The sequence below is a fragment of the Aulonocara sp. 'chitande type north' Nkhata Bay genome, linkage group LG7 (assembly GCF_057382095.1).
Source record: "Aulonocara sp. 'chitande type north' Nkhata Bay isolate Kocher_YH1m ecotype deep benthic linkage group LG7, A_spYH_male_GT1.1, whole genome shotgun sequence".
In the NCBI taxonomy this organism is placed as follows: domain Eukaryota; kingdom Metazoa; phylum Chordata; class Actinopteri; order Cichliformes; family Cichlidae; genus Aulonocara; species Aulonocara sp. 'chitande type north' Nkhata Bay.
Window position 1 is genome coordinate 10,258,384 of NC_141350.1, and position 13,837 is coordinate 10,272,220.

At 40.8% G+C, this 13,837-nt stretch overlaps 1 protein-coding gene across 6 annotated transcripts in view; it reads right to left on the reverse strand.

Annotated features, from left to right (window-relative positions):
• Positions 1–1,631: 1,631 nt before the first annotated feature.
• LOC147324586 (voltage-dependent calcium channel subunit alpha-2/delta-1) overlaps positions 1,632–13,837 on the reverse strand; it is a 78,751-nt gene continuing 66,545 nt past the window's right edge. Inside the window, exons 33-40 of one of the 6 annotated variants that reach the window (XM_086298488.1) lie at positions 8,470–8,622; positions 8,233–8,285; positions 7,762–7,817; positions 7,505–7,631; positions 6,753–6,865; positions 5,757–5,839; positions 5,352–5,431; positions 1,632–3,691 (exon numbers count right to left, since the gene is read on the reverse strand). In XM_086298488.1, coding sequence (XP_086154614.1) covers positions 3,655–3,691; positions 5,352–5,431; positions 5,757–5,839; positions 6,753–6,865; positions 7,505–7,631; positions 7,762–7,817; positions 8,233–8,285; positions 8,470–8,622 — 702 coding nt within the window. In that variant the 3' untranslated portion in view covers positions 1,632–3,654. Of the gene's footprint in view, positions 5,432–5,756; positions 5,840–6,752; positions 6,866–7,504; positions 7,635–7,761; positions 7,818–8,232; positions 8,286–8,469; positions 8,623–13,837 lie in introns of all 6 variants that reach the window. The other 5 variants (XM_086298487.1, XM_086298490.1, XM_086298489.1 and 2 more) reach the window with 5 other exon arrangements.

The following is a 13,837-nucleotide window of genomic DNA, read 5'->3' on the forward strand; positions in this document are numbered from 1 at the left end:
ATCCTTGCAGATCCAGTCACGGGTCACGATGTTGATGCAGCATTAGTCTAGTGTGCCACTTCCTGCAATTAGTGGAACAAACCTAAAAAGCCACTCTAAGATTTTAACTTAACCACAGATGAGTCATGGTCTTTCTTGGGGGATCTAATATTAATACTGTTCCTCAGAAATATTGAGTAATGAAAGAAAAATCAAAACAAAAAAGTTAAATTGGATTGAAGCCACCCGATGTAAATCCTTAGAAGCAATGGATTCAAGGTGTATTCCTTATATTATACCATGCTGTTGTTAATCTACATGTGTGTACCAGTTAGTAAGTTAAACCAGTAAAATGAGGGATCTTTTTGACTTTGAATACATTGTTACAGGTTTATTTTATTTTTGGTTAGAAGGAAGGTTTTTGATTTGTTAAGCATTAAACAGAGATGTCTAACTAGTTCCTGCTTTTCTTCTATGTCTGTAGGATTTTAAGCCAGGCATGTTAAAGGGTATGACCTTGTGCATATTTACAAGGGTGTCCCGTTACAACCTCCCTACTAGATCATTGCTGAGTAGCACACATACAAAGACCTCCCAGGCAGACACATCTCTAAGAAAAACAAATATTTTTAATAGCTACTACTCCAAATTGTGGCCTTACACATTCTTATATTATGGTCAGATAAACAACACAAACCCCAACAGGTAAAGTGTAGATTATGCTCAAGTACTCACTGGTGTTAGCATCTGACATTTGCTTGCTGCTTTAGGCAGGGGATAGCAGAGCTGTCTGTGTCAATAATGCTGCAACAGGCATCACAAAAATCAAAAACACTGAGGCCTCTGACAGTACTCAGTGGGGCACTCTCTGCCATTCTGTTTGACATCTTACATACAGCTAAGATTTCCACCCGGAGGAGCCACTGCCTTCCTCACCCCAGAAATCATGTAAAAATGGATGTGTATGGTTTTATATGTGTAGTTGAGGTATGAAGGAAGTGGAACAAGAAAAAAATGTCTTAAATCATGTCTTTTAAGGTAGCACTTAGACTTCTTTGAGTGGTCATTTGAACTGCACAATTACTGTATTTAACATGCTGAAGTAAAGGAAGTGTTTTCATAACAAGATTTAGACTTTACTTTGGAATGAAAGATAAAATGAAATAAAGCTGCAAACATTTACACATTTTAGCACGCATCCGCCAGCATATTTAGGAAATAAATACCCAAGACCATGGAAATATGATTTAGGCTATTACCTTCTTGTACTGATGTAGACAGGCTATTGGCTATGACAACACCCAACCGCAAATCCCACATATCAGAGATCTGGGGTGTGGTCAGACACAAACTAGGCATGATGTTTTTTAGCCGGCCAGGTGTTAAGTTGTACTTTCTTTCAGTAATTTGATAATTAGGCATTAATAAGAAAACTGTAGTGTAAAGAGCTACTTGACTAATCCCAAATCACCCACACCCTTCCTTCATATACCAACACGGACACAGTGAACCACAAATGCAGATGGTCTTTCTTTTTCAGCAGCTGTCTCTGTCAGCAGGAAGGATGACATGTTTGGTCTGCTCCCAGTGGAGCCAAAGCATCTGACCAGATGTGAGCAATAAGGAGAATCTCAGGTCATACTAATACAATGTTTTTTGTGAATTTATTATATATGCACAATAACTAACACCATATTATAAACATTTTTTTCATTTCTTCCATTTTCTCTTTTTTACAGTAAATAGTATTAGTGTACAAATGTATACAAAATTTATTCAGGCTAGTGAAGATCCACAAAAGAGTATTTCATGTACGGTATTAAAGCACAATCAGATATCGGAGGGACACATACATGCCTGCACACAGACAGGGGACCCTCAGGGTAAAACACAAGTCAACACATAACTTTGCTAGACAGCATAACCTGATCACACCAGTATATCACCATGAAGGCGAGGTGGAGAGAACATTACTTTTATTCTTAAAAAAAAAAAAAAAAGGAAACAGGGAAAAGATGAACTTATGTATGATCTTTATGACTTACTAAAACCTAAGACAAAGTAAGGCAATGGAAAATTATCATTGGTAAAAGAGTGCTCTCAAAGTTCTCTCCAGCATGCCCTGATGCTGATCGTAGGCATAGACAGAGTTCAAACACAGAACAAGCTCATCCCATGACATTGCAGCATTTCGACACTGAGCCTTCAGCGTCTGCTTCACAGCACTTATAGAGCAACACAAAGAGGAAACAAGCATAAAGAGAACAGCAAGAAAACAAAGAAACAGTCATTTTGATATGCTGATCTCATTCACAAGTCATCTTGGCTCCTGAGTCTGGCGATCCAGAAAGGAAACAGAAACAGGATTAATAAAGAGAGGTGTTGGAACCCAAGCTCAAGCCTGGCTTAGCTTTGTTTTGGCAAAAGAGGGGAATGATATTCCTCTCTCATCATCAAAGTCAACGGTTGTTTCCATCACCTATCTGTAAGCCAAAAAAGCAGAAGAACTGCAGCAGATTTGGACTATTTCATAACAAATTACTGCAAGGGATACCCTCTCTGCTAAACTGCAGCAAGCGTTAGCATAGAAGCATACGTGGTAAGAATACAAATCTGATGTGTTGCTTCATTCAAATACCAGACAGTTTGATTTACTACATAGGCACTGGGAATTTGATGCATCAAACTGAAGACAACCAAAGCTGTCACTTGAAGTACAAATATATTTGAAAATTGCAATATCCTAATAGATTATCACATTGGATGCAACCTGACCTCACTTATCTCTTGGTGAAATATCTATAATATCTAGCTAATAATGTAGCTTGTTTACTGATGTACACCCACATCTGAGGAATATCTCGAATTAAGCTATTGTGCAGATTCTCTTTAGTAGGTTTGCGGTCATTGGTACTGTGTGGAGCTTTGGTGTCAAAAAGTCGGTGTTGTCTTTCGCTCTGTACTGAGCACATGCTGCTACAATACAACACCTAGCTAGACACAAAATGCTTACTGATTTTGAGTACAAAAATGAAATGTAGATAGGTTGGTAAAGTACATTTAAAAACAAATCAAAAGGGATACTCTTAATACTTGCTCTGGTTGCCAAAATAAACGATCCTTACAGCATACTTATTCATACACAATGAATATAATAAGCAACAAACAATACCGACAACCACACAAATCAATGCTGTCAGTGAACATACAGGCTTCGAATGAGATTTAGTTGGCATAGTGGGAAAACGTCTTTCAACCTCCTCAAAATAAATCAGACACACAAGAGAAAATGAGGCAGAATTAAAGGGTTTGGTTAGCTCTTACTCTTGCACCATAGGAGAATATTAAGGAGTATATCATGAAAATGAGTGCAGCTGAGCACAGTAAATGTGTCTCTCTTCTTGGAAAATAATGAGGAGGTAATGAATGAGCACCCTTTGGCATTGGCAAATGGAAATGCTGATATTGGTCTTGAGAAAATAAAAATGTCTTGTTGCAAATATTCTGCATACATCCTGTATGGTGCAACTCGAGTGTCTTCTGGCCTCCAGCGAAATGACTCGATGATCAGTGTATGAGTGTATGTAATCGCGTGTAGGGGTCATGAGTGTTGCAAAGATGTGCTGAGCCACAACAGCAGCAGCTGAAACCCGAACACTGGCCAAAGGCTCGGTCTTAGACAAGTCCCTCCTCCACAATCAGAATCGTCTTCCTGTTGGACAGATCAAGTGTAAGTAAATTAGAAGCAGTCTTCTCTGACATTCAAAAGCTCTATCTCAACTGCTACCACCACTATTGCTGCTACTAACAGTAATAAGCATTTTATGATTATACTATATCAAATTCAGTCATTCTATAGTCTACTGTCGGTGTTGTATCAAGTCTACTTTTCACACTGACAGGTTTTTAGAGAAGCATGTTTTCCCCCTTTCCCCTTGATACAACAACAACGTACATACCTGCCACATTATATCTGTTATAACTAGATGGAACCGGAGATAGTTAGCATAGCAGAAATACTCAAAACTGTGTGGCTTAATCCCAAGTTGACAAAAAACATCTACCCAGCACACTAAGCGCATACAGATTATTTATTTAGATATCATTAGTTTTACCCATACAGAACCTGAAGTGTAAAAACAACAGTTTATGGTGTTATCTCCTTGAGTGTTTCCTGGATAAGTGCAGCGAAAGGTTAGCTTTCTGTGGCTAAATAGCTATGCGGTCCAGTGTTATAATAATCAGCGAGAGCGGTATCAACATATACACTTATGTTTTATTTAACTGTCAGCAAAAAAGCAAGGAAACTGAAATATTAATTTAACAGCTCTGTTCAAATATTTAGAGGTGTTTTCAGACCTCAATCTTTGTGCAATGGCTTGCACCTGGTAGCTTCAGTGTGTAGCTGTTTTTTTAATTTAATGGGAGTATTCAGGATATCCGTGCATGCCAAAGGCCTAGGAGAAAGAGGTGGGGGTCTTCTATTTTCAAAGGGCAGGAAAGCCATGTGAAGCTTCCTTTGTTTACTCCAGTGACAAAATGGACTGGCTTGGACACAAACCGTCTTCCTATGAGGAGCTTAGCCAAAAGTAATGGGACAGATGGGAGAGGAAAAGGACACGGCCTACATTTACTCTGTTCATCTACTTCCTACGTTATTCCTCCCCTCCCTTTCTGCTTCCCAGCATGGCCTCTTCATAATATAAACACCAAAAGGCACATGAATTGGTGGCCTGTTGTGTGTATGTTCTACTCCTTTATAGCACAATGAAAGGCAGAGTTCACAAAGATATGCCAGATATTTTTTTTCCAAATATTTAGATGTCTTATAAATTGTTCACAGTTGGGTGGTGACTCAACAAGTTCACATATAATTTATCTGCTTTTCTCTTTTGTTTTATGGATTTAGCTGATATGATACATAAAGGTCCACTAGTAACTTTGTACAATACCTTAAACATTATTTTTTTAAACAAAATTGTGCAAAATTATGTACAATATAAGATAGATGCAACATTCTGTGAGTAAGGGAATTATTCAACAAAGAAAAGATCTCACCTATTTATTAAGCTGTGTTATACTTCTTACTTTTTTCTCATCAGCTATTTCCTTATTAAATTATTTTAGTGAGTATAATACCTCATGGAAATTAAAATCTTTACTGTTTATAAAACTTTTTAAATTGTAATAACCAACATATTACATATTACAACATAATGGAAAAATAAATCAGCTTTAAGGATTGAATGTCCATCATACTACCTGATTTACACTGCCCCTAAAAAGAACTTTGCAATCGCCAAGAAACATTGAATATCATAGAAGTTAATATGTTAGGAATGAGCCTTCTGAAGCAGTGAGACGGCACTGACCCTGAAGCCAGAACCAGAAACAACAGTAAAGGTGTAGGGCTCATTGCAGAACCTTTGCTGACTGGGCACAAAGGTTCATCCTGTCAGACAAGAGCAGCAGCCATTGGGAAGCAGAAACATAAAAGAAGAATAAAAAATGATGAGAGACAAGAAGACAGAAAGGAATATAAACAAATGAGTGAATTGTCAATGAATATTAAAAACTGATAAATAACATGGAAACTGGATAGATAAATAAAAGATGAAGGAAGCTCAAAGGGCAGGTAATTGACATTGCTTTAAATCTATGCAGAAAGCACATTGCTGATGAAAACCAGACAGAAACTGACAGAAGCCAACCGTTTAGTCTGGCTAATAGAGCTGTTTCCAGAAAATATTCTCTGCACATATGTGACTGTGTCTTACATATTCATTGTTGTCAAAGCACACGTCCGGCCCTTTGCGATATCTGGCTTTATCAACCATGTCACATGGATCTGGACCTTCAGCTGAAAGGACACTCAGGAAAATTCAAATTGCTGTTGTGCACATTTTAACAATAAAAACTCAATAATGCATCTTTATGTACTCAGAAACACTTCATTTTTATAGCACCAAATGACACCACCAGTCATGTTGAGGTACTTTATATTGCAAACAGTGCATCATTATAGTTAGACAGACAACAATGATCCCTTATGACTAAGCACTGGAGCAACAGTGGAGAGAAAAAACACATTTTTAAGAGAAAGAACTGCTGAAGTATGGATGGCAACAATCTGCAAAGACCTAATTACGAATGACTAATTTTTACGAATTTTAATTTTTCACATCTAATAGAGATTAATAAACATCATTTAGTAATATGTGTTTTGAAAATAGCTTTTTATATGAAAACACTGGAGACTGTAAGAGAAATTTTGATTATTGATCTGACGAAAGGTAGCCTTGATCATTGATTAGAAGTATTGTTTATAAAATGTTTAATATTTTAATGTGCTCTGGCAGCAACATTTAGTGCTACTATTACCAAATGGACAACTCTGTAGTGGCCCCCTGGTGACCTCTGGTGATGACACCTTTACTGTCCAATCAACAGAAACCTACATTAAAGACACATCTGTCAAACATGTATCCAGAACACATACACACCCCTTCTCTTAATCTTAATTTAACCTGATGGCAACCTGTAGCCCAGATGAAGATAAACATAGAAATTTAATCTAGAAGTAATGTGAGACCACCTTTCATATGCTGTGCATCTGGTTTACGGTTCACACATGAACACTGAGTGGGGACCCACTGCACACTTATTAGGTGTGTGTCCTCGTACTGACAGGTTAAAGTGCTGCTATATATGTGGTTTATGGAGGATTGAAGAGACAAAAGAAAGTACAGTTTTTAAGCCGAGTGAAAGGATACAGGGCTGTTCAGCCTGTCGCAGTGGTCTGGGGTCACATGACAAACATGTTGCTTTGGCATCAGTGATTAAAAACACAAGGTTGGTGTTTGGCAGCTTCTCAGCACGGTACATCCTAGAAAAAGGAAAATAAAGCACGTATAACGTGGTACCAATGCAGCACACATGTACATGCAGGTATGTGTTCAGTTGTGCACAAACAGTGCACTTCATACCACCTCCGTCCTCACGGGATTGACTTTTTATGGTAGTCATTAAAGTATCTGTGTCTACAGTTGTTAACTTTGGGGAGTAAAGCATCAGACACGTGGGACTCATAACACCCAGTAATTACAGCCATATTTAACCCCTCAGACAGCCCAAAGTGATACAAACGTAGGTTACAGCAAAGCAAATGTGCAGCGGCCTGTAAATGTGTGTATTAGTGAGTTTGACATACTGCCAGAGTGTAAAGGAAGAAAAACAGATAAAAAAAGGCTTTTTTTGCTTTCCTCTGCAATTCCGGGCTCTGACAGATCAAGGTAATCTGTGTGTGATCAGAACTCATCAGAAAGCAGCTGTCTGAAATCAGGCTGCAAAACAGAACGAAACCAGGAAACCAATTCTTTTCTGGATCAATCCCCACAGGCCATTAAACAGATGGACGCCCAGTAAGAACCTGAAAATCTTCAACAACAGCCATTTAAAGTCATCAGTGGAAAGAGCCACTAAGATGGAAGCATATGGGGAGTCTTGTGAACTAACATACACATACCTGGAACAGTTTCCACAATCCAGGACACCTGAGTAGGATTTTTCGTCGTTGTCAAAGAAATATTGAGTCTGCTCTGTGATACAGCTTTCTTTAAACATGGCATCTGATATGTCGTCATCTGTCGACTCTGCTAGAAATAAGAGGGACGGTTTAATAGAAAAGAGGATTAGTAAGAAATACATGGATTAAAACTGGAGTGACAGACCTCTGTCTCATCAAACTAAGACTGATGGTTATGCACAGCTTATGTTACTTGCCTGCCTGTAGAAGGCTGGGGAACATGAGACCCAAGAAGAGCTGCTGAAGTACTGACCTAGGAAAAAACAATAAAAAGTAAAAACAAAAACAAAATGAGTCACATGTAGGAGGCAACAAATCGCCTGAACAGCTTGTTTTTTAAAACTACGTTCAACCGATAGCTGTTTACTAAAAGCAACACATCTGTCTAAAGTTAGAGTAAATGGTGATGTAAATGTCATGGGAAGTATCAGGCATTCTATTTTAAAAGCTGGTTATATTGCAGTTGGACAGCTAAGCAGAAAATGATGCGGTATCATGTTGTGTAACTGCCCTTGTCTTACACTGACCCAGCCAACTTTATCCTTCAACAGCATGCAAGTCCACTCCCGTACAAACTCCCACCCTGAAATACAAGTGTGCTCCCACTCTAACATGCACACGCAAATCAATGAAACATAGAAGCACAAGCACACAACTTCTACACTCACCAGGCAGCAGTGGATGCCCACCAGCCAATACTGAGAAAGTCTGCAATGGTAGGCTGTAGAAAGACAGGAAAAGAAATGCTAGTGAAAAAACAAGCACAAAAAAGCCTCCGAAAAAACGAGTAAGGCTTCATAAATCAAATTAACTAATAAATTCTGTTTTTTTACGTTAATATATTACTATTGCACAAATAGAAACCAAATAACATATACAGTAATGGTTTCAGTGAGGTTTCTAACCACATAGACGGAGCGGGGTCCAGCTGCTGCCTTGCTGTCTTTCTCTGGATCACAGACAGACTGATAGTCATAAGTCTTGTTCAAGGAGTACAGGGAGGTGTTGACCAGGTTGGTCATCAGCACTGGATCCACCTCACCAAAAAACTGACCTATCTAGACAGGTTCACATATACACACACACAAAACATAACAGAGAGTAAGAGCAGTGTAAAAGTAAGTCTTGTTTTGTTGTTGTTTTGTTTTTTGTAAACAAAGCACGGAGTTGGGTCCTACTTACCTTAAAGTAGCATTGGTTGGAGTATAAGTAAATTAACAGAAAAGGCAGTGGCGCTATTAGGTAAGTGTTTTGCTTGCAGGGTTGAGGTACCCTTTTTATCCCCTTAGACGTATGGGTCATTAAAAAATCATTACATTGCTGTTCTAAGTGATCTATCTTTATCCAGTGAGGAAAACATTTCTATTCTAATATCACTGCATTCTTACAGAATGACAATGCCTTATTCATAGGGCACAAGGGTCAGCGAATGGTTTAAGATAAGATAAGATAAGATAAGATAAGCTTTATTAGTCCCACACGTGGGAAATTTGTTTTGTCACAGCAGGAAGTGGACAGTGCAAAAGTTATGACGCAAAAATTAGAATACAATAAGAATAAATACAGTACACAGCTGTACAGAATAGAATAAAATAATATACTATATACAGTAGAATAAAATAGAATAAAAATATACAATAAGATAAAAATAGAATACGAATGCTATATACAACTGAGTAAAATAATGATGTAAATCATATGCTACAGTATGACCCTCACATAGCAGATATTACCAGTTATTAAGTCAGCTGAAGACTTTTGAGAGGTTTTGCATCAAAATGTTAGTCCAACATAACTCTACCAGCTTAAATAAGTAATAATTAGAGTTAGGGTTGTAGAATATATTCCATCATTGATCATATATATATATATATATATATATATATATATATATATATATATATATATATATATATATATATATATATATTAGGGGTGCAACAATACACAAAATTCACGGTTCGGTTCGATACTTTGGTGTCACGGTTCGATATTTTTTCGATTAAAAAAAAAAAAAAAAAACCACGTTCATGCCTTTTTAATTTGTCATTTATTTCACGGCACATTCCGCACCACATCTCTGTGCGTTCATCATTTGTTTGAAGCCAGCTCACCTCCTGCAACTACTTTTCCGAGAATACGTGCTTCTTTTGTGGTTCGGACTCCTTCTGACATTTCTTTGGAGGTGAAGGAACATCACAGTAATTGCTTAAAGGAGCTTCTTCGACATCTTTAAGAGTTTTAAACAAATTTCTGTCCTCCTCCTGAAAATCTTATGTATGCAAACACTCGTTGCAACTTCTTATCTTGTGCCCGTTTTTTATTTTGACAGCGAATGCGCACCTTCGGACCACTTATGTGCAGCCCTGGTTATTTCGCTTGTCATATTGCAGCCACAGAAATTCTTTTGTCCATGAAACCATAAAGCTGCACTTTCTTTTTGCCTTATAGCCTGATTTGTCATAACTTCTCCGTTTTGCGGTAAGCTTTTCTTTGGCTGTCACTTCTTCACCCTGACCTGTCTTATTTGGCTCAGCAGAACTAAAATATTGTGGTGAGCTCAGACAAGGAGGAGACGGAGGTATCGTTTGGTCTTGCTTCCCGTTAGCTAGCCAGGGAGCACAGCCGTTTATTGACATCTGCAGAAGAACACTGCCGCTAGCTAACTGCTCAGCGCGGCAACAGCACAGCAGCAGCAGCAACAACAACAACACACGGGGCGCCCTCTGACCCCGGAAGGACACACCGTCGCAGCGAGAGGGCGTCACCCGTCACTATGGCAACATAAACAAAACCTAACTGTACAAACAGAACCCCGAACAGCCCTGACCCGCTACATAGCCCCCACCTAAGGGGTCAGTCGTCCTCGACGACCCCATTACCCCACACAAAGTCCTGCAAATGTCCAGGTGCCTTCTTTTGGCGCACCGGCCAGTCACGACCGGCGGGGGAAAAGTCACTCGGGTCAGAACATGGGGTGCCACCATCATTCCACTTCTGACACCAATGTGGCGAGCTCAGACAAGGAGGAGACGGAGGTATCGTTTGGTCTTGCTTCCCGTGAGCTAGCCAGGGAGCACAGCCGTTTATTGACATCTGCAGAAGAACACTGCCGCTAGCTAACTGCTCAGCGCGGCAACAGCACAGCAACAACAACAACACACAGGGCGCCCTCTGACCCCGGAAGGACACACCGTCGAAGCGAGAGGGCGTCACCCGTCACTATGACAACATAAACAAAACATAACTGTACAAACAGAACCCCGAACAGCCCTGACCCGCTACATAGCCCCCACCTAAGGGGTCAGTCGTCCCCGATGACCCCATTACCCCACACAAAGTCCTGCAAATGTCTAGGTGCCTTCTTTTGGCGCACCGGCCGGTGTTGTGCCAAAGTAGTTACCCCCCTCAAAAATTGTTTCCCCATTCAAGGGAGCGCGCAAAGTAGGAGGAGCAACTTGCCCAGCTCCGTTCTGTACGCTAGTTGTCACTGATCTGCAGTCGACGCGATAAAGAGTAAAAGCTGGAAAACAGCAGACTCGATGAATTTAATATTAGTTTCGTGACATTGTAATGTGCCGTGGCACAACACCGGTCACGACCGGCGGGGGAAAAGTCACTCGGGTGACATGGGTGACATGGGGTGCCACCATCATCCCACTTCTGACACCAATGTGGCGAGCTCAGACAAGGAGGAGACGGAGGTGTCGTTTGGTCTTGCTTCCCGTGAGCTAGCCAGGGAGCACAGCCGTTTATTGACATCTGCAGAAGAACACTGCCGCTAGCTAACTGCTCAGTGCGGCAACAGCGCAGCAACAGCACAGCAACAACAACAACACACAGGGCGCCCTCTGACCCCGGAAGAACACACCGTCGCAGCGAGAGGGCGTCACCCGTCACTATGGCAACATAAACAAAACATAACTGTACAAACAGAACCCCGAACAGCCCTGACCCGCTACAGTATGTATCCTGCTGCTTTTACACACGCACTCACATAACGCTCAGCGATTCTCTGCGCGATCAACCTCTCACATGTTTAAGCTTGCTGCGGGAGATTTCACTTGTCATGTTTGCATAGTAAGCTAACATTGATAAGATGTCAGAGGAATTGGTGCGCAAATTATCATCACTAACCAATCAGTGCTGTCGCTCTCTATACACAGTTCAGGCGATTGCAAAGTGAAAGCAAAAAACAAGCACAAATTCAAACTCGATTTCAATATGTCACATATTGGCAGTGGCTCACCGATGCCAATGACATAATTACCCAGCTACATTTCCGAAAGAATGCAAAAGCATTGACATATATTTTTCCTTCCTACAATAGCCCGACGGGCAGGGCAGAGATAGATTTTGGTAGCCCGACTGGAAAAATCGCTAGCCCCAGGACATCAGGCAGGCGATTTTGCGAGCCCTGTAACTGATTGAGGAATCACTTATCTTTGGAAAAAGAGAGTTTATTAAAGAGAAATGTCTCTTTCCAAAATAAAAGCTATACTATATGCTTCTTCTGGGCTATATTCTCAGCAGCATATTAAACATAACAGGTCCCCATAAGAAGAATCATGTGCTAACGGCTGTCTAAATGACTCGGGAAAAGTTTGTAGCATGCGTGTTTGTTGTTTTTGTCTGCTTCCGCTTGTCTTTGCACTAGGATGATGTCGGTGTAAATGTGCAGTCATATTTGTTATGTTCCCACTAGTGCTGTCAGCGTAAATCTCGTTGAAATGACGTTAACGCCACAACACGGCAAATCTCCATTAACGAGCTACCGTGGATCGCCCGTGCATGGGGCTGGACGGCCAACACATTAACGAGCTAACTGCGCTAACACACTAGCTCCCACCCATGTAATTGAGCATTGCGTGGCACATCCAACATACTGTTTTACTTTAGTCCATGACGCGCTTACCTTCAGGGTCATATGTCACATGAAAACCAAAATAGTTCCAAACGCCAGATCTGAATGAGGGTGGGGGAGGTTTAATTTGCCATGTTGCAAGGAGAGCTTAACTTCTGTCTCGCTAGCTTGCCCTGTGCTCAGTGAATCTGCGTTCGACTGCTCCGCCTAGGCTGCACTGCCGAGCGCAGATCCACTGAGCGCTCAACACAGACAGCATCGTCAGAAGGAAAGTTGATAAAATAAATTAAAAATTTATTTTGTATTGTTCGATACATATGGGTACCGAACCGAAAGCACTGTATCGAACGGTTCAATATCGATACGAGTATCGTTGCACCCCTAATATATATATATATATATATATATATATATATATATATATATATATATATATATATATGAACAAAACACCCAGCACGCCCCTGCGGGCGGTTTATCCTTCAAGCTCGGGTCCTCTACCAGAGGCCTGGGAGCTTGAGGGTCCTGCGCAGTATCTTAGCTGTTCCCAGGACTGCGCTCTTCTGGACAGAGATCTCCGATGTTATTCCCGGGATCTGCTGGAGCCACTCGCCTAGCTTGGGAGTCACCGCACCTAGTGCTCCGATTACCACGGGGACCACCGTTACCTTCACCCTCCACATCCTCTCGAGCTCTTCTCTGAGCCCTTGGTATTTCTCCAGCTTCTCGTGTTCCTTCTTCCTGATATTGCTGTCATTCGGAACCGCTACATCGATCACTACGGCCGTCTTCTTCTGTTTGTCTACCACCACTATGTCCGGTTGGTTAGCCACCACCATTTTGTCCGTCTGTATCTGGAAGTCCCACAGGATCTTAGCTCGGTCATTCTCCACCACCCTTGGGGGCATCTCCCATTTTGACCTCGGGACTTCCAGGTTATACTCGGCACAGATGTTCCTGTACACTATGCCGGCCACTTGGTTATGGCGTTCCATGTATGCCTTGCCTGCTAGCATCTTGCACCCTGCTGTTATGTGCTGGATTGTCTCTGGGGCATCTTTACACAGCCTGCACCTGGGGTCTTGCCTGGTGTGATAGACCCTAGCCTCTATGGATCTTGTGCTCAGAGCTTGTTCTTGTGCTGCCATGATTAGTGCCTCTGTGCTGTCTTTCAGTCCAGCTTTGTCCAGCCACTGGTAGGATTTCTGGATATCAGCCACCTCCTCTATCTGCCGGTGGTACATACCGTATATATATATATATATATATGAACCTCTTGTCTGAGGTTAATAGCTTTTTTTTCAGTTAATTTTATTTACAAGTTAAATACCCTACAATAATACAGAGAAAATTCCAACAATCAAACAACCCACTTTAAACAAGCACTTGGAAACACTGACAAGGAAAAT